The sequence below is a fragment of the Wyeomyia smithii genome, chromosome 3, assembly GCF_029784165.1.
Source record: "Wyeomyia smithii strain HCP4-BCI-WySm-NY-G18 chromosome 3, ASM2978416v1, whole genome shotgun sequence".
In the NCBI taxonomy this organism is placed as follows: Eukaryota; Metazoa; Arthropoda; class Insecta; order Diptera; family Culicidae; genus Wyeomyia; species Wyeomyia smithii.
Genome location: NC_073696.1, coordinates 233,307,661 through 233,334,207, shown reverse-complemented (window position 1 = coordinate 233,334,207; position 26,547 = coordinate 233,307,661). Strand labels below are relative to the sequence as shown.

At 42.0% G+C, this 26,547-nt stretch overlaps 3 protein-coding genes across 4 annotated transcripts in view; 2 read left to right on the top strand and 1 right to left on the bottom strand.

Moving 5' to 3' along the window:
* On the top strand, positions 1 to 18,061 carry LOC129727336 (E3 ubiquitin-protein ligase NRDP1). 2 transcript variants are annotated; one of them, XM_055685077.1, is made up of 5 exons: positions 1 to 229; positions 2,192 to 2,564; positions 10,673 to 11,260; positions 11,320 to 11,485; positions 17,326 to 18,061. In XM_055685077.1, the coding sequence occupies exons 2-5, from the start codon at positions 2,475 to 2,477 to the stop codon at positions 17,427 to 17,429; spliced, it is 948 nt and encodes a 315-aa protein (XP_055541052.1). In that variant the 5' UTR covers positions 1 to 229; positions 2,192 to 2,474; the 3' UTR covers positions 17,430 to 18,061. The 2 variants fall into 2 exon arrangements, with proteins under 2 accessions (XP_055541052.1, XP_055541053.1); XM_055685078.1 differs by having other exon boundaries at positions 223 to 447.
* LOC129727337 (40S ribosomal protein S12, mitochondrial) overlaps positions 1 to 26,547 on the top strand; it is a 90,174-nt gene that overhangs the window by 3,848 nt on the left and 59,779 nt on the right. The window lies entirely within an intron of this gene.
* LOC129732954 (uncharacterized) lies at positions 17,995 to 26,547 on the bottom strand. The gene is made up of 6 exons (XM_055694432.1): positions 25,549 to 26,547; positions 25,140 to 25,480; positions 23,609 to 25,083; positions 20,087 to 21,087; positions 19,618 to 19,958; positions 17,995 to 19,560 (listed from the first exon to the last, which is right to left on the bottom strand). The coding sequence occupies exons 1-6, from the start codon at positions 26,511 to 26,513 to the stop codon at positions 18,095 to 18,097; spliced, it is 5,589 nt and encodes a 1,862-aa protein (XP_055550407.1). The 5' UTR covers positions 26,514 to 26,547; the 3' UTR covers positions 17,995 to 18,094.

Genomic DNA, 26,547 nt, shown 5'->3' with positions numbered 1-26,547 from the left:
CTTTTGTTGTTGGTTTTACGCTATTTTTCATGCGCTGCATCGGCAAGTAGTTGATGCCAGGGAGTGAAGATCTCAGTTTTTTCTTTACGCTGCTGCGGATGGATTCGTGTCGAAACTGTGTGTTTAAGCCAGCTTAGCTCGATGGCTGATGTTGCGTGCTGGTCGTGTTTGTGAAAAGTTTGCACCGAAAAACGGCGTGAGAACAGTGTTTTTCTTCGAGCGATTTACGGTAATTTTGAAAGTGTTTTGCCCGTATGAATGGCAAACAATAGTGAACACCGGAAAGGAGTTTTGTTTTGCGTAGAACCTGTTGTGAAAGTGCCAACTAAATTGTGAATATTGTGGCGAAGAAAAAAAAGCTCAAATGCAACAGGGTTATAGACCTGGATAGTGTATTTAGGAGTGAAAACTGGATACAATTGAAGACAGATGTTCCTAAACATAAAGGTCTTGATTTTAGTCGAAAGAATAATGAGTAATCAATTGAACTCGAGGGACAATCAAAAAAAGATCTGAAGGCCAAGAGAAAGGAACTTCCAAATTAAACTAGGCCGCTTTTTTAAACACTGAATCAAAGAAGGGACCAACCACCAACAAAAAACGAGGAAGAAGGAAAGCGCAACCTGCAAAAAAGGACAACTAAAACTCTAAATTGTGTAACCAGTTTTTCAGCTTTGTAGTGTCCGTCCGCACCTCGAGATCTCGTTGAGATCGCGCAGGGAAGGCAAAGCAACAGGAAGGGGTTATATGTGGCGAAAGAGCTACCCGTTTGGCCACTGCGAATGTGTGTGTATTTATCGGCGCTGATGCTCTTTTGTGTTGTTCGCCGTGTTCGCGGATAGCAGATTGACGGATGTAGGTTTGAGGTAAAAACGAAAAGGAGTATCGTGTAGCGAAACCAACCCAACTCACCCCGTTCGCGCTCCGGTTCCAGCCGTCCATTCTGCCTGCTGGCCTGCGTTTGTGCTCGCATTTGCCTGGCTTGCCACGGATGGCCGGAGGAGTCAAAGCTGCAAAATTGTGTGTGCATAGATGTTGGGATGTGGGTTAGCACCGAGAGAATGGTATTGAAAATTATCTCAATTAACACAATTTCTCTTAGACATACTAAATCGTATTCATTAGTAACTGGCCTATAATGAATTTTGACGCTCAAACATTTAATTTTTTGGCAAGTTTTATTCGTGTCAAATAACGTTTGTGTTGACATTTTTTGTTGGGGGATATCTTTTTCCAGGGTCATTACTTCTTAACATTGCTGAGATGCAAGATTATAAAAGCTCAAATATAGATGTTCCATTTTCTTTTAAACCAATCGGCCACATTTTCCTATACTTTATTATTTATAGCAATAACCATATAGCATCAAACGTGAGGGAGACTGGGTATTTCCGATTCTTATGCTCTTTTAAAGTTTGGAAGAAAATACGAGATCTGAATTGAAACCTAAATCAACAGTGTAGTGATACGCAAAACAAAAGGCACCTAGAATAAGGTGGAGCATACCACAGTAGATCTATTACCCATGGTCGCAGTGGTTTAGTTTTGTACAGGAAAAAACACCTTTTCATGTAGTTATTACATATCGATGAGAATACTGTTTCTCAAAATGTTGCTCACAAAATGTTCGATTTACTGAATGTACATCGCAATTATTTCAACTCACTTCCCTCCGTGCTGCTTGCACTACCACTACCGTAATACAGCAAGCAAAAAAAAACCAACAAAGTGTTTTAATCACATTAAACGAAATTGCTAAATATAAGTATAATAATAAAGCATAATAAAAGCAGTGGGCAGTGGCAGAAAAAGAGCTTCCCGGAGCAGCAGCAGCGCTAAGCGTATACATATCGCAGTGCAGAACTGATGATGAGATGAGAACGGGACTTAACAAGGTCCAGCTTCGGGAGTAGGCTTGTACAAGCGGAGCGTTCAGAGGTGGATCGGATCGCGGAAGGCTCCGTTGTCCATGGTCGGTTGCACTTTAGTACCTGCCGGGCCGGTAAACCGATGCCGATGGGGTCTTGAACTTTTCCTTTAACGAAGCCTAAGGGGCGCTAACGCAGCAGTTGATGTCGACAGGAGCCTTTCCACATTCTTGCTTCACGTTTGGTTTGCGTTGGTTGGATGGTCCTTCTTTTTCGCAAGAATTGATATGCTTACGGGTTTCTCCATTTTTTACGTTGCCCAGTGTGTTGGTGGCAAAGAGCGAAAGAGTGCATAATCATCAGTGGCAACAGTAGTAGCGGCAAACAGACTGATTGAGCCCTGGACGATAAGCTGAAGTGTAATAAATATTGAAGCAAAACTAATTGTGGAAGTCGTCGACCAGTGAAAGAGAAGTGTGTAACCGGGAAGGGTCAATTGGGGTGGAATAAACCGTGAGTGGAAAGTAGCTGGGGGACGCCGCGACTTGGGCCGAATTAAAGAGCGGTTGCCCTAGCAGTAGCAGCAGTCGCTGCGAAAGAAAGGATATGGGCTACGATCTGACACGCTTCCAGGGAGATGTTGACGAGGAACTGATCTGTCCGATCTGTTCCGGTGTACTAGAGGAGCCATTGCAGGTGAGTTTGTTACTTTCTCCTCTCCACTTTTGCAGCGGTGATGGTCACTTCGCTTATCGGTGTTGGAGAATCTTTGTCGGACAAAGCAAAGCCAGGTGCGCGAGTTTTCACGTCAGCACGGTACGCATAAGACTTTAATCTTATCGACCAACAGAATTGGTTCGATAAGCGTGTTAAGTCTAATATGTTTAAAACCATTTTTTGGTGCGAATAAAACAATTACTTATTTAAAGTTTCTATTGGGAAGAAACAGAAGAATATAGTACCAAAGCTATATCGTTTTGTTACATTTTTGTTCTACCACTCACGCGATAGTCTGAAATAATCTTCAAGCTCGGAAAAAAACGTATTCGTATCAAATACGGATATTTTTTTTTAAGGGGGGATTTGTTAGTAGCTTAAGTATTTATGATAAATATTAGTAAATAGTGAGTATGTGTGTCCAATCACAAATGGTGACTTCTCGACACTGTTAGAAATTTGTAATTTTAATCGCGAGGATTTGTTTGCTTTCGCAATTAGGACTTATCATTCGTAGGGATTTAAACCTACTTGTCAGAAAAGGAGAAGTAAACTTACAACTAACTTAATTGCTAACTTATTGGTTATGAAGAGAGCTTATCGTAGCAATTGAGGATTGCAACGATTTTTGTCGAAAATTGTTAATGATTTTATTTGACATAGCTTCTAATGGTTCAACACCAGTAAGTCTATGTAATTCGAGTGTACCAAACCAAGGAGGACGCTTCAAAATCATTTTCAGAATTTTTCTGAATCCTTTGGAGCGTTTTCTTCCTTGTTGAACAGCAACTTGACCAGATCGGTACAGCATAAAGCATTGCTGATCTTAAAATTTGTTTGTAAATCAAAAGTTTGTTCTTTAAACAAAGTTTAGAATTCCTGTCAATGAGAGGATATAAACATCTCGTATATTTGATGCACTTGGCTTGTATACTTTTAATGTGCTCGTTGAAAATAAGTTTTTAAATACGGATATTTTTATCCCCTATATGAGTTCATTCGCAAACCACGTGGTTTGCCAAAAGACCATAAAAATCCTTTAAAGAAGAATGATAGTGACAATTAAGGGACACATGACATTTTTTGCGATTTGTTTTCGTTTAACTAAGATTATATAAATCAATGAAGTGATATCAAGTGTTATAGATCAGGAAAAATTTTCAGAATTTTCTTACGAACTCACGATGTTGGCATGAGAATTTTTTCGCTATATACCGAGTCAATCAGACTCCACTAGCCTAAAATTTATATGATTTATACAAGGTTGTATGAAGAACGTAGCATTTTTTCAAAGGTAAAATTTCGAGTACACGCTACACTACTTGCAGTGGTTGTAAGCAAGTTGCAGCAGACTTTAGGGAAAATCATACACAAAAAATATAAAAAATAAAAATAAGCATAAAACATCAAGTTATAAGTAAGGCAATCGCTCGATTTTCATAAATCTTATGATGTTAAAACTATGCTAAGGATAAGTATTTTAAGATCAAGTTTTAAACAACGGTTTCTTAAAGAGCAAAATCTTAAATTGGAGTTGATTAAAAACACAATTAGTCAGGGAAGGAGGTACATAACATAAACCAAAAGATGACCATGTAGTTTAGGATAGTACTTTCTTGCTTTTTTTTTTTTTTTTTCTTCACATAACATTTATTTGACACGGCACAAATACAATTTAATGTTTAACGGCGCCAATTATATCTGTTGACTTAAAAACTAAAGCAAATTTTTTATCCTCGCTGCCGACTACGAGCTGAAATTAAGTCTAACTTAAAACTAGCATGGGATTTCCAATCAGTGTTTTGTTGTTCAATGGTCGTCTGATAATCGTCGAATGGCATGTATGGATTCGTTCTGCTGAGCCACGATGTCGTGAGTTGGGACAGAGGCTCGTAGTCCTTGGGTCCTGGTTCTGTTGTGCGGGGTCTGGTTGCTGGTTTTGTGCTTAAGGTTCAAACGTGTTCTTGTCGTTTTGTTGGGTGTAGACGGAGGGGAACGGGACTAGACTGGGGCGTGGATGGATTTCAGGAAAACGTATATAAGGGACATGTAGGATAGGTCACGGCTCGCCAAGACATCACGAACAGGAACAGCCGGCTGTCTACCCTCGGCCTGCAGGGAAGCTATTAATTTAGACCTGGCGTCACGGTGTACAGGGCATGACCAAACCACATGCTCTATGTCGTGATAACCTTCACCACAGGCACAGATACCACTTTCCCCGAGCCCAACACGACGGAGGAGCGCGTCAAATCTATAGTGATTGGACATAAGCCGGGACATCACGCAAATGAAATCCCGACCTACATCCAACCCCTTGAACCACGGGTTCGTCGATACTTTGGGGATTATGGAATGTAACCACCTTCCCAATTCCCCTCTGGTCCAAGCATTTTGCCAACTGATGATCGTATTCTGACGTACAAGTGCGAAAAATTCATTAAAGGCAATTGGTCTTTCATAAATATCACCGTTTGTTGCGCCCACCTTAGCCAAAGAGTCCGCTTTCTCATTACCCGGTATCGAGCAGTGAGAAGGGACCCACGCTAAGGTAATCTGAGTAGATTTTTCGGATAAAGCACTCAGATGTTCCCGTATTTTCCCCAGGAAATACGGAGAGTGCTTAACATCTTTCATCGATCGGAGAGCCTCAATGGAACTGAGACTGTCCGTAAAGATGAAATAATGGTCCGTGGGCATTTTTTCGATAATCCCTAGGGTGTACTGAATTGCAGCTAATTCTGCGACGTAAACAGAAGCAGGATTATCGAGCTTATGGGAGACGGTTAAATTGTTATTGAAGATACCGAAGCCAGTGGACCCATCAAGAAGTGATCCGTCAGTGTAGTACATATTGTCGCAGTTGATGTTTCGATATTTATTGGAAAAAATTTTAGGGATCTGCTGCACGCGTAAATGATCCGGGATTCCACGAGTTTCTTCTATCATGGATGTATCGAAAAACACAGTAGAATCAGAAGTATTTGATAAGTCGACACGATTTGGAATATTCGAAGAAGGGTTAATATTTTGGGACATGTGATTGAAATACAATGTCATAAAACGGGTTTGAGAATTAAGTTCGATTAACCTTTCAAAATTTTCAATCACGGGACGGTTCAAGACCTCACATTTGATTAGAATACGAGAAGACAGGCTCCAGAAGCGGTTTTTCAATGGTAGTACTCCAGCTAAAACCTCCAAACTCATCGTATGGGTCGACTGCATGCAACCTAAGGCGATACGCAAACAACGATATTGTATTCGCTCCAGTTTGATCAAATGTGTGTTTGCTGCGGAGCGGAAGCAGAAACACCCGTATTCAATAACAGACAATATCGTTGTTTGGTAAAGCCTTATAAGGTCTCCTGGATGGGCTCCCCACCATTGTCCGGTTATTGTACGAAGAAAATTCACTCTTTGTTGACATTTTTTCATCAGATACCTCACGTGACAACCCCAGGTGCCTTTAGAGTCGAACCAGACACCAAGATATTTGTGTACCAAAACCTGAGAAATCGTTTTACCCATTAATTGTGTTTGAAGCTGAGCAGGTTCATGCTTCCTAGAAAAAACTACTATCTCAGTCTTCTCCGGAGAGAATTCGATACCTAGCTGTAAAGCCCAAGCAGACAAATTGTCCAAGGTATCTTGCAATGGTCCTTGCAAATCGGCAGCTTTGGCTCCTGTAACAGAGATTACACTGTCGTCTGCAAGTTGTCTTATCGTGCATGAATTTGCCAGACATTCGTCGATGTCATTTACATAAAAGTTGTAAAGAAGGGGGCTTAAACATGAGCCCTGGGGAAGACCCATGTAGCTAATGCGAAAAGTTGCCAAATCGCCATGCGTAAAATGCATGTGCTTTTCGGACAACAAATTGTGCAAAAAATTGTTCAAAATTGGAGAAAATCCTTGTCGGTGAAGTTTACCCGAAAGAATGTCAATAGAAACGGAATCAAAAGCCCCCTTAATGTCCAAGAACGCAGACGCCATTTGTTCTTTACGAGCATACGCCAGCTGAATATCTGTTGAAAGCAACGCAAGACAATCATTCGTCCCTTTGGCACGGCGGAAGCCAAATTGAGTTTCTGATAGTAGACCATTTGATTCGACCCAGTGGTCTAAACGACGGAGTATCATTTTTTCCATCAATTTCCGGATACAGGATAGCATTGCAATCGGCCTATAAGAGTTGTGATTAGAAGCTGGTTTCCCTGGTTTTTGGATGGCGATCACCTTCACTTGCCTCCAATCCTGCGGTACAATGTTTTGCTCCAGGAACTTATTGAACAAGTTCAACAAGCGCCTCTTGGCATTGCCGGGTAGATTCTTCAACAAGTTGAATTTGATTCTATCTAATCCAGGCGCGTTATTGTTACAGGACAGGAGGGCAACTGAAAGTTCTGCCATCGTAAAAGGTGATTCTATCGCGTCGTGGCCCGGAGACGCATCGCGAACAATATTTTGCTCAGGAACAGAGTCCGGACATACTTTCCTGGCAAAATCAAATATCCACCTACTTGAAGACTCCTCGCTTTCGTTGACCGTTACGCGATTCCGCATTCTTCGGGCTGTGTTCCAAAGAGTGCTCATCGATGTCTCCCTCGACGTCTCGTTCACGAACCGACGCCAATATCCACGTTTCTTTGCTTTAGCCAAGCTTTTAAGCTTGGTATCAAGCTCCGAATACCGTAAATAGTCGCCAGGTATACCTCCCGTCTGGTAGGCCTTAAACGCGTCGGATCTTTGCGTGTAGACATCGGAGCACTCTTGGTCCCACCACGGAGTGGGAGGCCGTTCTTTGATCGTTACGCCGGGATATTTCTTCGTTTGGGCTTGCAACGCGGCGTCGAGAATCAAGCCCGCGAGGAGGTTGTATTCTTCAAGTGGTGAATGATGTTGAATCGACTCGACCGCTTTTGAAATCATTTCCTCGTATAACTTCCAATCGACATTTCGTGTGAGGTCATACGGAATGTCAATTGGTCGCATGCGAGTTGACCCGTTAGTAATTGAAATAAGAATAGGCAGATGGTCGCTACCGTGAGGATCGAGGATTACCTTCCATGTGCAATCCAACCGTAGCGACGTCGAACATAAGGATAGATCCAAAGCGCTTGGGCGCGCTGGAGGTTTCGGGATACGTGTCATTTCACCGTTGTTTAAAATAGTCATGTCGAAGTCATCGCAAAGGTTATAGATTAAAGAGGAGCGGTTATCATTGTATGGGGAACCCCAAGCCACGCCATGAGAGTTGAAGTCTCCCAAAATCAAACGTGGCGAGGGAAGAAGTTCTATTAAATCAAAGAGCAGCCGTTGCCCAACCTGTGCTCTGGGAGGAATATATATTGAGGCAATACAAAGCTCTTTACCTTGTATTGTCATTTGACATGCGACAACTTCGATGCCTGGAATCGAGGGGAGGTTAATACGATAGAAAGAATAGCACTTTTTAATCCCTAAAAGTACTCCTCCATATGGGGTGTCTCGATCAAGGCGAATAATATTAAAATCATGGAAGTTGAGATCAATATTTGAAGTAAGCCAAGTTTCACAAAGGGAAAATGCATCGCATTTGTTTTTATTTATCAAAACTTTAAACGAATCAATTTTTGGTAAAATACTTCTACAATTCCACTGTAAGACAGAGATAGAATCCTTCATATACGCAGTTGAATTAGGCATCGAAGGATACAATCGCTGCAAGGAGAGGCCATTGGGCAGTCAACTGCTTCAAAAATGATCTAACTGTTGGGAGGAATGCTGTAAGAAAAATTTTAATTGGATCGGGTACATTGAAAGTTTCAAAAATCCAGTCCACAATGTCAGAAAATTTCACTAATCCAGAGTTTGTTTCATCAACTGGGAGTGTAAAAGGAGCAACTGGGGTTTTAGATGTTCCTGGCAGTGCTGGGAACTCCTTCTGGGACTTTAAATTTGCCAGCCCAGGAGGAGTTTGCTTCGGTTTTTCCGCAGCACTGTTTGGTTTGTTTGTATCTTTCATTTCACTTTGAGAAATCTTAGGACCTTTTCTGGGAAGTTTAGGAGAGGAAATATTTTTCCTCTTTCTAGACTCCCCAGGATTGGCGTAAGATGCTCCCGCTGGTGAATCGTCAGAATCGGTTTCTTCAGAGGGCAACAGATCGAAGGGGTTCGAAGTAACGGGAGAAGTGGTAACGGTCTTCTTCAGCATGTCAGCGTAGGAACGCTTTGAACGCTCTTTGAGAGACCGTTTTATTTTATCCCTGCGCTGCATGTACACCGCACATGTCGAGAGCTCATGCAGATTTTCTCCGCAGTGAATACACTTTTCAGCGTTAACACTGCAAGAATCTTCCGCATGAGACTCCCCACACTTGCCACAACGTGCCTTATTGCAGCAGTAGGCGGCTGTATGGCCTAACTGCTTGCAATTCAGGCAGTTCATGACGCGGGGCACGTAGAGCCTCACAGGGAGACGAACCCGGTGGATCGAGACGTGGCTTGGTAGTGCAGACCCGGCGAACGTAACTCGAAACGAGTCTGACGGAGTGTATACTGTTTTGCCACCGATGATCGATGCTGACCGCAATTGCTTGCAGTCGAGCACCTTTACTTCGGGACACGTTTTGTTCTTAAAGCACCCTTTGGCACTTTGCAGTATACACTCGACGGACAGACTCGAGTCGGTTATGACACCGTCGATCTCCACGTCTCGTGCGGGAATGTAAACGCGATACTCGCGTGTGAAGAGCTCAGAGCAAGCTATATCGTTGGCCTCTTTCAGGTTACCGACCACGACACGGAGCTTGTTAGGCCGGACCTTGGAAATTTCGGTCACGCCCTTGTACTCCTTCGTCAGGTCTTTAGAAATCTGCAAGAGGTTCAACTTTTTCGATTTCGGTCCTGCCTTTGGCCGAGAATAAACAGTATAGCTGCCCTGGGCTCCGTCTGGGTAAAGCCTGGGGCGAGGGGGGACTGAAGAATGAACAGGGGAGGGGGTAACAGAAGGGTCAGGGTCAGAGGGGTTCGGGGATGGTGGCGCGGGAGGCGAGGGATCTACATCCATCGCGCTATGTTTAGCGCACTAGCGCTGACAAGAACACGTACCTTTTTATTTCTCCCTTCCAGTAAGGTTGGTTGTCCGATCGTTCGAAGTAGCAGCCGTTACAGCCAGCAGCACCAATACAGCAGCACCAAACAGCCACCAGCAGCGAGCCAGGTGTGAGATCACTCCACACAGCGATACGACTCGCTGACACTGATGGCTTCTTCTTTTTCCTCTTTTGTGTCTCGTCCACTGCTGTAGCACAATCCAGCCAGCAGCCAAATCGGCTTACGCACCAGCTGGCAGTCACGATGCGAAACAGTTGCACAAAGGAACGACCTTGAACCCGGATTTATTTCACTCGACCAGGCAAACAATGCCAACACTTGTTCACACGTCTTTTGTTTTATACTCTATCGGACCGATCACCAAACACGTCCAGTACTGATGCGTGTTAGGCACAGAATGGACTTTCTTGCTTTGAACGCGAAATAACCTAATAAACGTAAGAAAAGTGCACAAAACTAACCGACAGTGCGGGAATAACCAAATTGGCAAATTTTCTCCGCATTTCCTTCTTTTAGCTTACACAAAACTGAAGCTAAAAAAAATGGAAAATTAACGCTGCCTCCGTTTGGCGAATGTTCAACCAATCGCCAATTAAACTAATCAATTTTGGAAATGCTTACTTTCGATTTCGTTCACCGCTTCGGGTTGTGCGGCATTACATATGATGAAGCTCTCGTCGTTCGTCGTGTGCTTCACGCGGTAGAAGAACTGTTACCGGTTGAGTGCGGTACAAATTTCCGTCCAGTCATTAGAAACCTCCTCCATTGGGCGAAACAGTGGCGAAATGGTACATCGGCATAGAGATACAGTTGATCACGTTAGCACTGCCGTAAAAGTGTTGTTAGAAAATAGAAACAGGAAATTGAAGTGGTAATTTTTTGTGCGTAGGTACAGATTTCGGTGCTCTTGACAAAGATTTTCTAATACACACCATAAACGCGAACTGAAATCTATTGAACGAACCTTTTAATTTATCCTTACCTTTCAGGCAGTGGCATGTGAGCACGCGTTCTGTCGAGCGTGCATAACCGAGTGGCTATCGCGACAACCTACCTGCCCGGTGGATCGGAATCCCATAACCAACAGTAACCTGCGCGCAGTGCCACGAATACTAAGGAACTTACTGTCCCGCCTGAATATCAGCTGTGAGAATGCTATGTACGGTTGCACGTTAGTGCTTAAGCTGGACACGCTGGCCACTCACATCGAGGAGTGCGAGCACAATCCCAAACGTCCTCTGCCCTGTGAGAAAGGCTGTGGTTTTGTGATTCCAAAAGATGAATACAAGGACCACAATTGCTTCCGGGAGCTCCGGTCGCTCGTGCACAACCAGCAGCAGAAGATGAGTGAACTGAAGAACGAAATCAACGATCAAAATCTGGTGATAAACGAACTGAAGCGAGAATTGAACCTGGTGAAGGATTTTATGAGGGCGATGCGCGTGTCGAATCCCGCGATGCGAGCTATCGCCGATCAGATGGAACGGGACGAGGTGACCCGGTGGTGTAACGGACTAGCGAGGGCACGCGTCACACGGTGGGGCGGGATGATATCCACACCGGACGATGCACTGCAGGTTCGAACATGCCTTGGGTAACAATCGCAGTGATATTTTATTTTATTTTTTGTTTTTAGTTGATGATCAAACGGGCCCTCTCGGAATCGGGCTGTCCACCACACATCCTCGACGACTTGATGGAAAACTGTCACGAACGGAGGTGGCCCCGAGGATTGAGTTCATTGGAAACCCGCCAGAATAACCGTAGGATATACGAAAACTACGTGTGTCGACGGATTCCTGGTAAGTATAAGGTTTTGTGGGACGTGGAAATTGCATCCATGCATTTTTGGCGATGAATTGCTGGAATGTTTGTAAAAAAGCTACAAATAGTCGAACCTCAAGCATGTAATTTCAAATTATGGAATAATCTAGTGAACTAGCTGGTTATCAGCTGTATGTGGAAAGGATGCCTACAATAGTGCTTTAAGTATGGGTTTAGGTTTCAAAGCACCAATTTCAAGTTCGTCAAAATAGAACGTTTGAAAGTGCTAATATTATGATCCCAATCGTTGTTATTTTTGAGCATTCTCTAAGGAACAGCAAATCGAAGTGGAAATCCCAAAAAAACTGCATACCTCGAGTGAACTCCTTAAGGCATCAGGTGTTTTCTACTGTCAGTCATATCCAACACTCACTAAAGCGCATCAAAAGCGTATTTACACGAGTCATGCAGCCTACATTTCTGAAATTTATTGTCCGCCAGACAACATGCAATCATGTACTGGTGTCCCCAGACACCAGTAAAGCGAAACAAGGAACTGATTCAGTAGAAAGCTTGCGTAAATGAGTGCTCTTGAATTACTAGTACTTGCTTTGAAGTTGATTGGTTGAAAATGAATGTTTAAAGTAAAACAGGCTGGTGCATAATATGGTTGCCGTTCATACTCTTACAGAAAAAAATAGTTGCAGCAACGCACCCCGGTAACATTTTGCGTCTTCCTTATAAATGCAATGTACCTAATTTTTCGTTAGCCCGTTGGTTCTATCAAATCAACGGAATGCCTAACTAGATTTTGAAATGGGCGTAGTTCGCACATGGGAATTATTATATAATTATAGGGTAAGGAACGCTATATTTTGATGCAAAAATGTAGATGTTCTTACTGCAGGTTCCTTCGGGGCATCCGGGCTCGAACGAGTTCTTGGCCGGTTCCTGATCATGATGAACCATTCGCTTCAGGAATGGTTTTCCATCTATGTTCGTGATGCCAATAAGCATTTTTATCCGTTGTCCGACTTTTCCTAAAAACCATTCTCCAGTGTCGAAGGATTTTTCGCAGAATGAACCATTCTCCAGAATACCAAATCCCAGAATATACTAGTTACCAGAATTCTAAATCCCCGAAAGTACTAGTTCCCAGAAAACCGTTCCCCAGAAAGCACTAATGTCCAGAAAACTATTCTTCAGAATCACCGTAACCAGAAAAAAAACATTAGTATTCAGTTATTATTGTTATCATTCTAAATTATTTGACGTTTTTAACTAACGAAAACTGTTATGTAAAAAAAAAAAACAACTATTAAATATTTGTAATAACTAATGTTAAAATTCAAAGATTACTTTAAACTTTGAATTTGATATCTATATTGACAACTTTATCGCAACGACGCCTGATCTGCATCAAGGAACCAAGTGGGCGTAAGCTAGTAACTTTTTTTTTCTTTGAAAATCCTTGCGTTTGGCCCACGACGCGACACCCGCTCAGAGCGAGAGCGTGCGCAGACCCGGGATCCGGCTGCTCCGTTGCTCGAGTCTTCCCAGTCTTCAGAGCCAATCCTTATCTCGAAATTACGGATCTAATTTGCCGGCTTTCCTTACCTACATTTACCTAATACATCGACTAGAGGTTCTAAACCTTGGAGACTTGCTACGAATTCGGTACAAGCTGTTGAGAGTTTGCGTGCCCCAGTGCACGCCAATGCAAACGTATGCTCAAATACACTAGTGGATGTTGCATGTCCTGCAAGGGGCTGCTCCCCCATGTGAACTAGAATAATGGAATTAAGACAAGAAGGTACCAATCATTGAAACTTTTGATTTTTGGTCAAGGAGCCTCAGAAATCAATTCGTTCCTGTGTTTTTGTGGTCGACATGTGATGTTCCTTCAGCCAAAAACGATTACTACAAGTTTTCTGATTTTATGACTAGGACCTGGTGTCGAGCGCTTACTTGTTTACTCCATGAAAGAACAAATGTATTGGTTGACAATAAGTTGATTCAAATGATAGAATCGTTAACACAAAACTTTCCAGCTTTTCAGCTCGATTTTCAGTTTTTTATGATTAAGCACATATGTTATACATTTCAGAAAACTTAGCTTTAACAGATTTTCCATGTTAAAAAATGAGTATATTGCTTCGTTTCAGGATGATAGTTTTCTGGGAAACGGCATTTTCTGGGCATTGGTTCATTTCGGATAATAACTTTCTGGGGATTAGTACATTCTGGGTAGCAGTTTTCTGGTATGTGGTACATTCTGGGATTTTGTTTTCTGGGGAAAAAGCTTCGGCCTATATTTTCTGGGGAATAGTTTTTGAAAAATTGTTATACAATCTATTTTTGTCAGACAACCTCTTACCAAATCCAGCCCAACATTAGCAGGTTTGCCATTCCTACCGGAATTCAGGAATATTTCCTACATCCGGTGACCTAGGGCACATTACAGTCAGAAAATGAGACTTTAAAAGCGCGCTTTGTAAATGGCTAATATAGAATAAGGGTCTTTGAGGTCCCGTCCGTACCGTCTCACAAGAAAAAACAATTTCAAGCTGTCTTTAACTACATTGTCAATATGTTGTCGGTCAAATGTAACGCCTAGGTCGCGAACTTTTGCTTTACGTGGTAACTTAGTTCCATTGAAATGATATTTATACTCGATAGGAGATATTTTACGAGAAAATGTCATAACTGAACATTTTTCAGCGTTAACGTTTAGACCACTATCCGAACAGAATTGTCCAAAACTTTGTAGTCCAGTTGTAATTTAAGACAATCGTCATTTGTTTGACGGGCACGAAAATTTTCACATCATCTGCATAAATTAGAATCATGGCATTAGTCAATTTGTCTGGAAGCTTGTTCAACACGAGTACGAATAACAGTGGTCCTAAGTGGCTTCCTTGAGGTACTCCCGAATTCTCAGTGAACGAAGCAGAAACGTGTCCCTTTATTTTAACATACTCAACTCTTCCCACCAAATATGTTTGCAACCAATTGTAGAGTGGACCGCCAATGCCGAAGTCACTAATCGATCGAAGAATGCTGTCCGTTTTAACCGCATCAAATGCCTTGCTCATATCTGTGTAAATACAGTCGACTTGAAATCCTTTGCATATATGGTCGGTGTTAAGTCAGACCGCCCCAAGTCGCAAAATTGGAAAAAACGAGTTAACGATTGTATTGGATAAAGATTTTCTTAAGCTACATCACACAACAATCAGATTTTATTTATCTCCAAAACAGCAGAAATAACAGCTTGATTTTTGTCTGCATGACCAATGAAAGGCAATTACAGTGTTCAGTCAGAATGGACCAAGTGTTTATTTTCAAGGAGACTGCCTTCGGTCAGGTATTGATAAAAGCGAACGAACTGAAGAATTTTCAAGCGTTTTTCCGGATTTCTTTGTATCAGAGAACTCTTCCACTCACCCCCATCGGAATCTGTAAAGTTTCACGCACTGCCGTGGTTTTGAATGTGTTTTTGGACCGTTTATTGCTGTCACTAACATGACCTGATATTATGCCTTATAGTGTGCAGACAAAGTGAACCATGTGTTAAGCAGAAAAAAGTTGAAATTTTCGGAATTTACAGCATCGGTTTAAAGTCAACATAAATGAATTTTAACATTATCAGGCAACTTATCGGAATGCTTCTTTGCCCGTTAGTCAAAAAGTATACTTTACCAGTAAATGAGAAAAAGGTACATGGTCCACTCTGATTGAACACGTAAATGAGAAGCGTTAGTCATTTGTGTGGGTGACACAACATTTCACAATTTCAGAAAGAAGTTCAAGTTACAGTAGTAATACTGACTTGAAACTTGATGATATTACCAATGAATTATATCCTCAGGAGGTTGAAATAAGTGGTAAGTGTATGTTTGTTACTGTTTTATGCAAGCTAATTACATTTATGTCCGTAATGAAATTACGAAGCTTAAGGCAACTCAAGCGATTGTTTGGAGAAGACCTTTCATATTAATACAAAAAGAATCTTACTCGATTGATATTTAAGTTTGTAAAGCATGTTGTCAATATCTATTCAATTTTATTTTCCAAACAATAATGAGGAACCTGTGCCAACTTTTCATGAAGCTGTCCTTGAAGCTTTACATCCAAACGTGACAGAAATTCCGGAACCAAAACACGAGGAAAAACCATCCAGTCTGTTATCAATTCTATGGTAATTCTGGCCAAAGTTGCAGAGAAAGTGGATGATTACGAATAACTTAATTGAGTGAATTATCCATATTTTGTTCCATTAAAATCCGCTCTTACCATTGATTTGTTGAAACAAACACAGTTTGAAGTTTATTCAAACTATTTTCAATAATTGTTGATGTCGCAGAAGCTGACCATATAGATTGAAAACTTTTTGACTGTTCGACGATCAATGGACTAAAATTATTTGTTCAATTGTTCAGTCATAACGGACCAAGTCATTAATGATTCTTGAAAAGCTTTTTCTTGCGATTTTTTGAGAGCACCGGGTATGTGAAGAAGTTTTTGAGGTTTAAGCACTCAAGCACACACCCTTTAATTTTTTTCTTTTTTGTCAAATTATGATTCAATCCTAGTGGTTTGGCTATCAATCAAAATAAATACGCTCTTGTTTTGGCATCATAAGAAAACTTCGACGGGAAGCCAGTAACGGACCTTTTTCAAATGTTCAATATTTTTTATTAGTTCACAATGAATGTATCTTCATGAGAAATAAATCAGTTTTTCTTTAAGTTTCTCCACCTTTTTTGACAGCTGCAGAAAAAAATTCCATGTTTTTAGTTGTCACCCGTTGTATCGGGGAAAAGAAACCAGAAAATTAAAAACCTGCCCAAAAAAACACCCTGTGCAAAATTTTACCTCGATCGGACTTAACTAAAACGGGGTGGCGCAAAGCGATTGAAGTTTGACCCTGAGAAATTCGAGAAATCACCAAAATCATGATTTTTTTTCTTCAAATGATATCAGATCTCAACGGTCCTTGCATTTTTATCTGGCACCAAAAACAAATTTCGAAAACCGAAATTTCATGCACCCTACTCCGTTGGGTTAAGGTGAAACGGGATTGTGGTCTGTTCCTATACAATTTTGAGGTTAGAGTTTTTTTTTACTTTTGTAGTTTGAGCGTAAAAAAATCGGCTTCCACTAAATAAACAGCACTCATATTGCTACTTCAGGCATGCAACAGTTGTGAAAACAATTAATAAAAGTTTCATGTAAGTAGTCTTCATAAATCAAGAGAAAATTAGATTGCAAAATTCGAGTTGATCGCGACCACGCCCCGTTTCACCTTAGTTTTTGGATTTTCAAAGGTCAAAATTCAGTCGCTCTGCGCCACCCCAATTTAGCTCCGATTGAGCTGAAATTTTGCACAGGGTGTTTTTTCGGGCAGGTGAACATTTTGTATAGGGTTTCTCAAAATAACCATTTTGGTTGGCACCCTACTGACTTATCTAAATTAAATCCTCATTATCAAGTCATAAATGAGATTTGATACTCGTTTGAAAATGAATATCGGAAAACACAATCGAAACCGGAAGATTTTCGTTTTCAAAATGGTTTACCGTAAATTTTTTTGCTAAAATTGTTGTGCAGTTAATAGCGAACTGTACAATGATCCTTGTTTCAACAAAAAGAAAATTTTTAAATATTTAGTTGTTAGTTGCTTAGGCTGTTTTGGCCACAAAATCAGTGAAACATGCCTTCAGTAAAGTTGTAGGATTGTGATTTTTTTCCAAATCTAAGTGATAAGACCTTTCACTCTGCAAGTTTTGATTTGAAAATAACCTTGTTTAAATTGGGGTAATGCCGAACAGAAACAGTAAACTGATCTCACCCATCACCTTCTGTTTCGTTTTAGGAAAACAAGCTGTGCTTGTACTGCACTGTGACAATACGCACATGTCCGAGGATGTGATGGTGGAACCGGGACTGGTCATGATATTTGCTCATGGTATAGAATAAGACGTGCGTTTCTAACTGCTCCAAAACTGTTGGCAAACTCTGTCTGTAAACAAACCTACCGACACTCACTATTTCTGCTAGCTTAGCTTACCTACTACCACCATCACCACTATTAGGCAGCTGAACATCATAACTTAACTCATCGCTGAATTGATGTAATTATCAACAAGTATCAATATCGTTATCATAGAACAGAACAGGTGGACAAAAATTTTCTACAACGCAAAGTTTGCTCCTCTATCTGATGCACAGTCATAAAAAACAAAACTAAGTATTCAGCACGGAAAATGACAGCTACAGCAGCAGAAACCGATCTGAGCATGATCTCTAAGGATTTGGAATCCGACTATTTGTGGGTAGTACGATTTGCCTGTTGTAGGCCAAAAATTCGGTATTTGGGAGGAATCGCTACAAGTGAGAACGCGCTGTAAGAAATTGCCAAACCTAATGCTAGTAACGTTCGGAAATGCTATGATTTTTTGTTTGTTTTTTGTCTCTTCGAATTAAGCACACTCAAGATTATTATTAGTTAATGAAAAGAAGATCCAGGACACATAGAAACAATGCATTGATTTAGTTAAGACTAGCGCTTACGTTTGTGCATTCTTAGCAGAACAATAAATTTTTATTATAGAAAAAAAAACGATATTTCATTTTAACCCTATCTATATTGACGTGTATTTTTCGAAAAACTCTTCAGCGATCAATCCTTCCAAGGAGTTGAACCAGCCCACGTTGTTGAAGTGGATTGATGCGACGGAAGCGATCGTGCTGCTGCTAATTTTGTTCTCCAGTTTTTTCAACAAATCATTAAGCAGTGCTAGCTCTTCGTTGTTGTTAGTACGGGACGCGATGTTGACAACGGCATTTTCCACCACACTCTTTCCCAAGCGAGAGATTATTTCGTCGATGATGTTATCATTCGAAAGGAAGTCGATCAGCGCATCGACTCCCACCCGGCTGGCACTGTAGACAGAGCTAATAATACGCGTACGTTCCGTTTCCAGATAGTTGAACGTTGCTCCGGAACCGATCGATGTCATCAGGAAATCTTTAAGATGTTCCTTGTTCTGCGAGCACGCTAACGAATCGATCAGGAGCGCTCGCTCGGCCTGATTCTTGGACGCAAGCATCTTTTCGTACAACCAAACGAACTCTGTTCCGGCCGTTTCGTGCAGACCGTAGCAATACACGACGTTAGCAATATCCGGATGCACAGGTGTGTTACTCTGAACCGCTCGTTCTAATGCAGCTTTCATACGCACTAGGCAGTCCTCGTGACCAATACGGCAAGCCCAGGTCGTGATGATTTGTCGCAAGTATTTTCCGAGTAGGGTTTCGTTCTCGGACACGCTGTCAACCGGTAGGTTTACGTAGATTGGCAGCACAAGCTCTTGAACGTAGGCAATGAATTTGGAGTACTGTTCCGTTCCACGCAGTTTGTTGTTGAAATATGTTAGCACCGTACCGGCGGCCGCCCATGGCGGGTAGGCGTACTCCTTTTTGAGGTAGGTCATCAGTTCCAGTGCTACTGCCATGTCTATGCGATCTGCACGGGCCAAATTGTACGCATCGTTAATCAGCTGAGCACGGTTCTGAACGTGTATAGTGGAAGGGTCTTGTAGTAGCGAGTTGATGATCAGTTTCCAGTTTTCGGAATCGTAATTCACCCGGTAGTAGCTGGTTTGCTGTTTATTGAAGATGACCCATTCGTTAGCGGCTGCGTCGGTGGTTAGTTTGGCCGTAGTTGACGATAGCCAGTCGAAGGTAAGTGCCGTGAAGTCTGGCTTTGACTGTATCGCATAGTTGTACGGTATGTGGTAAACGTGATCTCCTGGAAGTCGCCGATCGCTGTAAAACCTCTCCTGAGATATATAAAGTTGGCCATTCTTATAATCTCGACGAACGTTTAGAATTGGAAAACCGGGCTCAGTCGTCCATGAATCCATCGCTTGCTTTACCGTTAGATCAGCTGGCAGAATGTTCTTCCCGTTCAACACCTGTTGCAGTGCTGCGGACAAATCATCAGCTACCGCAGTATCTAGTTCTCTATTTAGAAGATACACCAGCAAACCTTCTCTCCAGTTGTCATCTTGAAAAACAACTCGGAACATATTCAGTACACTACCAGCTGGAACAAAAATTATTAAATTAGAAAAAATCAACTAAAGTAGCTCCTTTCGTCTACCTTTGTCATACGCCACGGTATCGAAGAGTGCAGCAATTTCACTGGGGGTAGCCGCGTTCCACGTCATCGGGCGAACGCTCTCTCGGGCGTCGGCACTAAAGGCATTGTGGATGACTTCAACATTCCAGAAGTCCCAGTAGTTATCTTCGGGGTAAGCCAGCTGCGCTGCCAGGTATTCGTAAACGGTAGCGAAACCCTCGTTCAGCCATATATGATCCCACCAGTCCGGGCTGACTAAATTGCCGAACCATTGATGGGCAAATTCGTGCGCAATAATTGTGGTGACGCTTTTCTTATTGCGATAAGTGTTTATCGCTGGATTGAATAACAAGACAGGTTCGCTGAAACAGAGACAAGATTGCTACTGCTAGATGCACTGGACATAGACTTTTATTATCTAATGCGCTACCAAGGATGTCGTAAATGAGCGATAAATTGTGATGATTGTGCAATTTTCTTAGTCACTTACCCGTAGGCCACTAGACCCCAGTTCTCCATTGCACCTGAGCCCCGATCTGGGATGGCGATCTGTGCCATCTTGGGCATGTAGTTCGTGTACAACACGCCAGTGTAATCGGAAAGAGCACTTAAAATATCTACGCCTGTTTGCAGAGGGTATTCTGTTTCTTCGTAGACGTTAGGTCGTGCGTAGACCGAACTAATTCCATTGCTACGTCTTGCGAAATTGGTTACTGCAAAAGCTAACAGATATGTGGACATTTTTTTTGATGTCGGGAATACAGTGATAACGTAGTTTGGGTCGTCCGGATCCTCTCGGACTATATTGTTTGCAGGCATATTCGAAATGGCCTCGTAGTCTCTAAAATGCGTGATCTGTAGTGCGAAAGTTGCCTTGAGTTTTGGCTCGTCGTAGCAGGGGAAAGCGGACCTTGCATGCGTTGGTTCGAACTTGGTTGAAGCCACATAGTTGCGTTTACCGTCGTTGTCAACGTAGGACGAAGCGAAGAATCCCATGTTGTTATTATTTTGAAGTTGACCCTGGAATTCAATCTCAATCATGTAGTTTCCAACTGGCAGTTCACCACCGAAAGTTAAAGTCAAATGCTCGGTCGTTGGGTCAGTTTTAAAAGTTGGTATAACCAGGAACACTACTCTTCCCTCTGCGGATACGGTGTAAGAGTTAACTTTCCATATGCTCAGCTGTCGATTATGTACGGTAATGGTGTCTGATGGTTCCATCAGCGTCAGAAAGATCTCAACAGTGCCTTTGAACACACGGTTGTTCTCATGAATAGCCGTCTTCAGGAAAAGATTGTAATGGGTTGGAACGGATACCGTTGGAAGCTTGTAGGTCTCATCTACTGCTTGGAAAAGTTCGATTTCTGGCTCTGGAGCAAGATCTCCATCCACTTTTCGCCATTGTGGGCGATCAGCTGCAGCGAGTGCTAGTAAAATACAAATTGCCACCGTTTTCACAATCATCACCGGGTAATGAACTATTATTACCTTCTCGCGACGAATTCAACCAAACTAAATATCGGAGCAGCTCGAACCTGTCTATTTATTGGCGTTTTTATTGGCTTATTATTAGCTGATAAGATTCCACTCGTTTTATGGGCTCATCTTGGATTGTTGAACGGATCGTTTACAGCACTGATGTTACGATTGGACAGTACGTTCTCAGAACTCCAGTGTAGGCTTGGTGCACTGCGGGGGAAAAGCATATGTGTAGTAATACGACAAATCATTCGACATATATTTCTTCTTTTCTACTCCTGTGTGGAAGACGAATTCAAAAACAGTTATTTAATTTTCAATGGTAGCAACCCATGACTAACCAATGGTCGTAAAGCGATTGCACCGTAGGTAACTCGCACTTAATTTGCATTTTGGAATTACTATCACATTTATAACACATGGAATTGACCAGAACTATATTTAGTTACAAATACTGTTGGAGTATTGACACGATAAAAATTGTTTGATACTATTTTTCTCACTTGGCACAATGAATTGCCACTAGTCCTAGGAATAATTACAATGTCGAACTGTTAACTGCTCAAAGGCAATTCTTTATATTATACTCATAAATCAACAATAAGGAGACGATCTGAACAACGAGAACTGGTTTATGTATGAATAATATAGCAAGTAGGTATGTGGACTAGTTAATCTCAAATTTATCTTAAGAAGCACTCTCACTAGCTGAGTCCCGGCCTTTTTCAATCACGTCATGGCCAGGCAGCGTCTAGCAAAGAACTACTTCAGTTTGCCTATCATAAAAACCTTAACAGTGGTAGTAGACTGAGCGACGACTTAGCTCTAAGACTACAGAACTCAGCTAGCCAGTATAGGGATGTGTTTTAATATACTCTCCTCAGGCCTTTCGGAGACTTGTAACTTCTTAAAAAAAAAAAACTATAGACTCAACTTAAAACAGTCTCAAACTTCGAACACTTCGGAATAAAAATCACATGTTTATAGCCAGAGTAATCAAAAGTATGATTATTTGGTCGGCGTGCGACCAGACCGAACCAAGCGCCATTTTTTTTTAAATCGAGTTTTTCTCACCAGTGGATGTTTAAATTGATAATCTATCTTTCATGAAAAAACGAAATCATTTGAACAGTTTATAATGGTATTATAACAAAATTTCTCTGCAGCAGCCTGCAGGAAATATACGGGGTGGTTAAACTTTGATCGCCGATTACTCGAAATAATGTTTTTGGCGCTTGGTTCGGTCTGGTCGCACGCCGACCATTTATACCATTTCGTTCCTTGAAACGTCCTTTACTCAGTGATGTATAGCTCTTCACAGTAGGACCACTTCTAGGGAACCAGCAGGCGTTGAAAAAAGTGACAACGAGTGTTGAGACGGTTTGCCTATCTATCTCTTATCGATTACGCAAAAGTGTTCGGAGCTTGAATCAAAGCTGAGTTCTGAATTCTCGTTAATTCCATAAACAAAACATATTTGAATCTATATAAATAGCACTTAATTGCAACAAAAATAAAGTAACCAACATGTTAAACCTTTAAGATCGACGAAATTCATTTTTCGTTGATTTTTTTCATTTCTCGTTGATTTTTTAGTGCAAATTGCAAAATTTTAGTGCAAAAAGTTACGTCATAGCTTAAGTGTTCGAAATTTGATGCAGTACTTGATTTTGCTTCATTAAAACAATCAGTGACCTATGATGTAAAGTATTTTATCATGTGTTATAGATAACTTAAAAAAAGAAAAATATTTTGTTTTTAAATTTTTACTAAAGGACTTCATTAGGGCCATTCAATATTAATTTAGTTCACCTAACGGCCAACGGGTGGGAGCTATGCATGGTGGCCAGGCTCGGATTCAAGAAGTGGGGGAGCAAATACCCTGAGCCCTCGGCTCAGAAGGGAAGGCATAACAGATTGGACCACAAAGTTGAGACTTTTTTTTGCTCGGCACCTTCCAGCGGAGCGTGAAGTCATTTCTCAATTTGTAATTATCTTATCTCTACATGTTTTGAGGAAAGAGGGCCACACGAAAATATCTGCCCCGGGACCCGCAACACCCAGATACGGACCAGAGTGTTGCTCTCCGACTACAAGCAGCAATACTCAACTCGGATATTTTAATTATCAACTTGATGGATTTCTGGTGTAGAATAAGTTGGCATATTTAACTGAAATACTATACACTATAATTGAACTGCCGAGAAATCAACAACAGAGAAACTAAGTAAAGTATTCTACAATCTTTTGGTTGTATTTTCAGAATATTCTGCAAAGGCCATGTCGAAATTTATTTGTTGATGTTCATAGAAATATCGAGCTGACATTACCCTAATATTTTTACTAAGCTCGATGGGCAGTTGGAAATTTTTTCTCAAATATAATAAGTATGCTTGCACCATTGAAAATTATCAACGATGATTAGGTGTAAAGTTTATTGAACATATAAAAATGAATGCTACCATCCAGACAATTTCTGTCTGCGTTTTTTCATCTAATCTATCATCTGATAAGACAATGCCGTAACCTAAACTTCGTTTTCATTGAAATAATTCTCAAAAAACTCAGCCACAATCAACCCTTCAAGACTATCGTGCCAGTCAAAGTTAGCCTGTACGGTTGCTAATGCCGCTTCAACAACCGCCGTCGGTGCCAAAGATTGGACCGTTACGAACAGTTCCTCGAGCCGAACCAACTCATCGGGTGTGTTGCTCCTTGAGGCGATCGCTGCTATTGCGTTGTTAAACACCGGTTGCTCAAGCCAATAGATGAAATCATCTGCCATGTCCCAATCGTTTAAGAAATCGATAAGAGCATCTACACCAGTTCGGCTAGCCGAATAGACAGCTTGAACAACCCGGTTACGTTCGCTGTCATAGTAGTTAACCTCCACTCCAACACCGGATCCGATCGATGTCGTTAGGAAAGCTTCCAGTTGATTGTTTTGTTCTGAGCAACCCATTGCATCAATTAGTAAGGTTCTTTCCGCTGGATTCTTGGATTCGAACATCCGCTGATACAACCACTTGAACTCTTCATCGCTTGCCGACTGTGCGCCGTAACAGTAGACAACCGTCGAAACATCCGGGTGTACTACCAGGTTTCCACGAACAGCTTCCTGGAATGTTTCTTTAGTTCGGGAGAGGCAATCAGACATACCGATCTTACACGCCCATGTTGAGATCGTTTGCTTCAAGTATTTTGCCTCCAATGATTCGTTCTCATCTACAGTGACCAGTTCGAGAGTTTGGTAGATTTCTCCGATCAATTCGTTGACATAGAACACAAACGGTATGTAATGTTCGGTTCCTCTCAGCTTGTTGTACAGATAGGTTAGAACATTGTTTCCGGCAGCCCATGGGAGATAAGCGTAGTCGTTGCGAAGTGCGAACATCATTTCGAGAACAACACCAAAATCTAGTAGATCTGCACGTGCCAAATAGAAAGCATCATCGATCAACTGAGCACGGTTTTGGTGATGGAAACTTGCCGGTGAGGCCACTAATGCATCTGTAAGCAACTGCCAGTTTCGAGTATCGTAGTTAACTCTATAGAATCCGAATTGCTGTCGATTGAAGATCAGCCACTCCTCAGGCTCCACGTCGATCGTCACTTTTCCGGACTTTGTTGTTAGCCAGTCGAATGTGTTCAGTTCAAAATCACCATCGCGCTCATTTGCAACGTTATATGGGATGTACCAAACGTGTTCATTTGGCAGTACTTTATCGGCATAGAATCGTTCCTGCGATATAATCACATCTTTGCTCTGATAGCTGCGTCGAACGTTTAATACTGGATATCCAGCAGCTGTTGTCCATGTCTCCATAACTTCTTTCACAGTACTATCTGCTGGTAGCGCGCTTTCGCTGGAAATGGCTGCTTGTAGTCCAGCGTACAAATCATCCGGAGTTGCAGCCGCCCATTCTCGACTTAGTAGATATTTTTTCAAACCAGCTCTCCAACTATTCTCACCCAAAATCACACGGAACATATTGAGAACACTACCAGCTAATGAAAATAACCAGAGGTTAGGTAGAATGATTAAAACACTGAATACTAATTACCTTTTCCGTACGCAACCCCGTCAAATAAAGCTGATATTTCAGCCGGTGTTGCCGCATTCCAGTTCATCGGGCGCGTCGAATCGCTCGAATCTGATCGGAGAGTCGGATGAATGTAGTGAATCTGGAACAGCTGCAGATAGTTGTCCTCCGGATACGCTAGCTCTGCCCCGAGGTATCCGTACATCGTAGCAAAACCTTCGTTCAGCCAAATATACTGCCACCAATCGGTTGTCACCAAGTTCCCGAACCACTGATGGGCATACTCGTGTGCGATAATCGTAACAATATCGATTTTGTTACGGTACGTGTTGACAGCTGGATCGAACAGAAGCACCGGTTCACTATAATTAGAAAATGATATATTTTAAGACGTCGAAACCAATCGCTTTCACACCCTGGTACAACTCACCCGTATGTAACTAAACCCCAGTTCTCCATCGCCCCGCTACCCCAGTCTGGAACAGCAATCTGTGCTAGTTTCGGTTTGTAGTTGTAGTATGAAATGTCCGTGTGCACATTCATTGCGTACAGAACATCAACGCCCACCTGCAAGGCAAATTCCGTCTGTTCAATAGCATTCGGTCGTGCGTGAATCTGCTGATTGGTAAGTTCTCTGGTTTCAAAATTGGTCACCGCAAAAGCCAGCAGATAAGTGGACATAATCTGTGTCGTTACGAAATGGGTAGTAACAAAGTCAGGATTCTCAATGTCCGGTTCTGGTTCACCGTCAGGCGGCATATTGGATACCGCATTGTAGCTGCTGTGGTGTGTAATCGACACGGCAAATGTGGCTTTCAGCGACGGCTCGTCGTAGCACGGGAACGCCATTCGGGCATGCGTCGGCTCGAACTGAGTGGAGGCTATGTACCTCCGAACGTTATTTTCATCGCGATAGAGCTTACGGAAAAATCCGCTGGAAGATGACGTCTGAAGTCTACCTGTGTAAGCAATATATAATTGGTAGTCACCCAGTTCCAGCGATGACGTACACTGGAAGGTCAGTAAATCTCTCTGCTCATCGGGACTCCAAGTTGGTTCTTCCACGTCAACCAGAAGGTCTTCCTCTACTCGACGCAACAAAACTGACGTAATGGTTAAACCGCGGTTATGAACGACTATTGTCTCGGTTGTGGCAACTACTTTCAAGTCGATTTTCACCCTTCCACGGAAGTCCGGTTCGCCATCATGGACCGATGTCCACAGATCAATGGTGTAGTGCGTAGGAACCGTCTCCGTTGGTAGCCGATAACTCTCGTCGACATCCTGACGGGGTGTTAGTTCTGCTGTCGTATCGAACTGGTTTATTTCAATTGGAAATCTTTCGGCATTTGTCAGCGAGATTATCAGACCGGCTAGTGCCAACCGTAACAACATTGTTGGGCGTTTTACTACCTTCGGATGGTCACGA